The sequence below is a fragment of the Chaetura pelagica genome, unplaced genomic scaffold (genome assembly GCF_000747805.2).
Source record: "Chaetura pelagica isolate M959 unplaced genomic scaffold, ChaPel_1.0 scaffold1446, whole genome shotgun sequence".
Taxonomy (NCBI): domain Eukaryota; kingdom Metazoa; phylum Chordata; class Aves; order Apodiformes; family Apodidae; genus Chaetura; species Chaetura pelagica.
In genome coordinates this window covers 16,545-18,294 of record NW_009953662.1, presented here as the reverse complement: position 1 = coordinate 18,294, position 1,750 = coordinate 16,545, and the positions used below count along the sequence as shown (strand labels likewise).

The following is a 1,750-nucleotide window of genomic DNA, read 5'->3' as shown; positions in this document are numbered from 1 at the left end:
GGTGGGGTTTGGGATGGGGAGTCCTCTTAAGGGTTTGGTGCCTTCAGAAAAGCCCTGGGAGGGGGTGACCGGGGACACCAGCCCCACCTGGGCTGTCCCCGGGGTGTCAGAGGTGCCTCCTGGCAGGGCAGAGGGGGGGCTGGGTGTCTGCACATGCAGAGCCAGCATGAAGCTCTGCTGCTGCACCTTCCCTCCTCCTCCTCCTCCTGCCCGAAGCCCTCTGAAGGAAGGGGGTGGCTGCAGGATATTTTTTTTGGGGGGGGGGGTGAAATAGGAAGGAAAAGGCTTGTCCAGGCCCTATTTTCTGGGGAGGGTGTCTTGGCCAGAGGGTCCCTGGGTGCTTTGCAGAGCCTGGCTGGCTGGAGCCCAGCCCTGAGGCTGCTCCCAGGGGGCTGGGGGAGCTGAAGGGGAAATGTGCTGAACTCTTCAGAGAACTGAGACACTGTCATTGTGTCACTCTCACATGGCCCTGCGTGGCTGGTTGTCCCCAAGGGTCACAGGAGGCTGAGCTAGGCACTCGGGGAGGAATCCCAGTGAATCCCCCCAGGGCCTGGAAAAGCCAAGTGCTGCTCCCTGAGGGGTGTCCATGTGTCCTGCTGGGGGACCTGGAGGAAGTTTGATGCATTTGGAAAGCAGAAGGAAACATCTCAGCTACCCTGTGACTCCGGCGTGAAGACGTGGGGCAGCAGTGGCTGCTCAGCATAGGATCATTGAACCATAGACTGGGTTGGGTTGGAAGGGACCTCAAAGATCATCCAGATCCAACCCCCCTGCATGGGCAGGGACACCTCCCACCAGCCCAGGCTGCTCCAAGCCCCATCCAACCTGCCCTTCAACACTGCCAGGGATGGGGCAGCCACAGCTTCCCTAGGCAATGTGTTCCAGGCTCTCACCACCCTCACACTGGTTTTCCCTCCCCTCCAGGCGAGTGACAAGCGGAAGGCACTGGAGGAGACGATGGCCCTGAGCACACAGTCCCTGGCCAGTGTCACCTACCAGGTCAGCAGCCTGGCCAGCACCTTCCTCCAGCTGCTGGACCTGCAGGCAGCCCAGCTGCGCAAGGTGGAGGCCGAGATTGGCTGCGTGGCCCAGGTGAGACCATCCCTGGGTTGGTGATGGCATCTGGTGGGGTTGAGGTCCTGGGAAAGGGGCTTTGGGCAGCTGGAAGGGGCTGAAGGCCCTTGGTCCCCACAGCTTCAAGAGCCTGTCACCCTCCTCATAGCATCACCTTGCTGTGGAGATGCAGGACCATCTCCTTGGGTGGTGCTGGAGGGCATGGGGGGGCAAGTCCATCTGGGGCTGGGAAACTGGTCTCTGGGGTGTTCTCCCAGTCTGGAGGCTTGTAAATCCCAAGGGAGGTGGAGGAACTGGGAACTGCCCAGGGAGACCTCAGAGGAGCCAACGTAGAGTGATGGGGCTCGGAGAGTTGGGCCTTGGAGCTTTCCCCTTGCTGGGCTCCTTGTCCACCCAGAGGCATGGGGGGGCAAGTCCATCTGGGGCTGGGAAACTGGTCTCTGGGGTGTTCTCCCAGTCTGGAGGCTTGTAAATCCCAAGGGAGGTGGAGGAACTGGGAACTGCCCAGGGAGACCTCAGAGGAGCCAACGTAGAGTGATGGGGCTCGGAGAGTTGGGCCTTGGAGCTTTCCCCTTGCTGGGCTCCTTGTCCACCCAGAGCTCAGGGACACTGGGGCAGAGTCCCTTGGTCACCCCCCCCCCCTCTTCCTGGCACTTGGAAGCTGCCTGGCGCTTCT

General features: G+C 61.5%; 1 protein-coding gene across 1 annotated transcript in view; it reads left to right on the top strand.

Annotated features, from left to right (window-relative positions):
* The window catches only part of ABI3 (ABI family, member 3), a 27,674-nt gene that overhangs the window by 15,555 nt on the left and 10,369 nt on the right, over positions 1–1,750 (top strand). Inside the window, exon 3 of the mRNA XM_010000324.1 lies at positions 925–1,092. Coding sequence (XP_009998626.1) covers positions 925–1,092 — 168 coding nt within the window. The remainder of the gene's footprint in view (positions 1–924; positions 1,093–1,750) is intronic.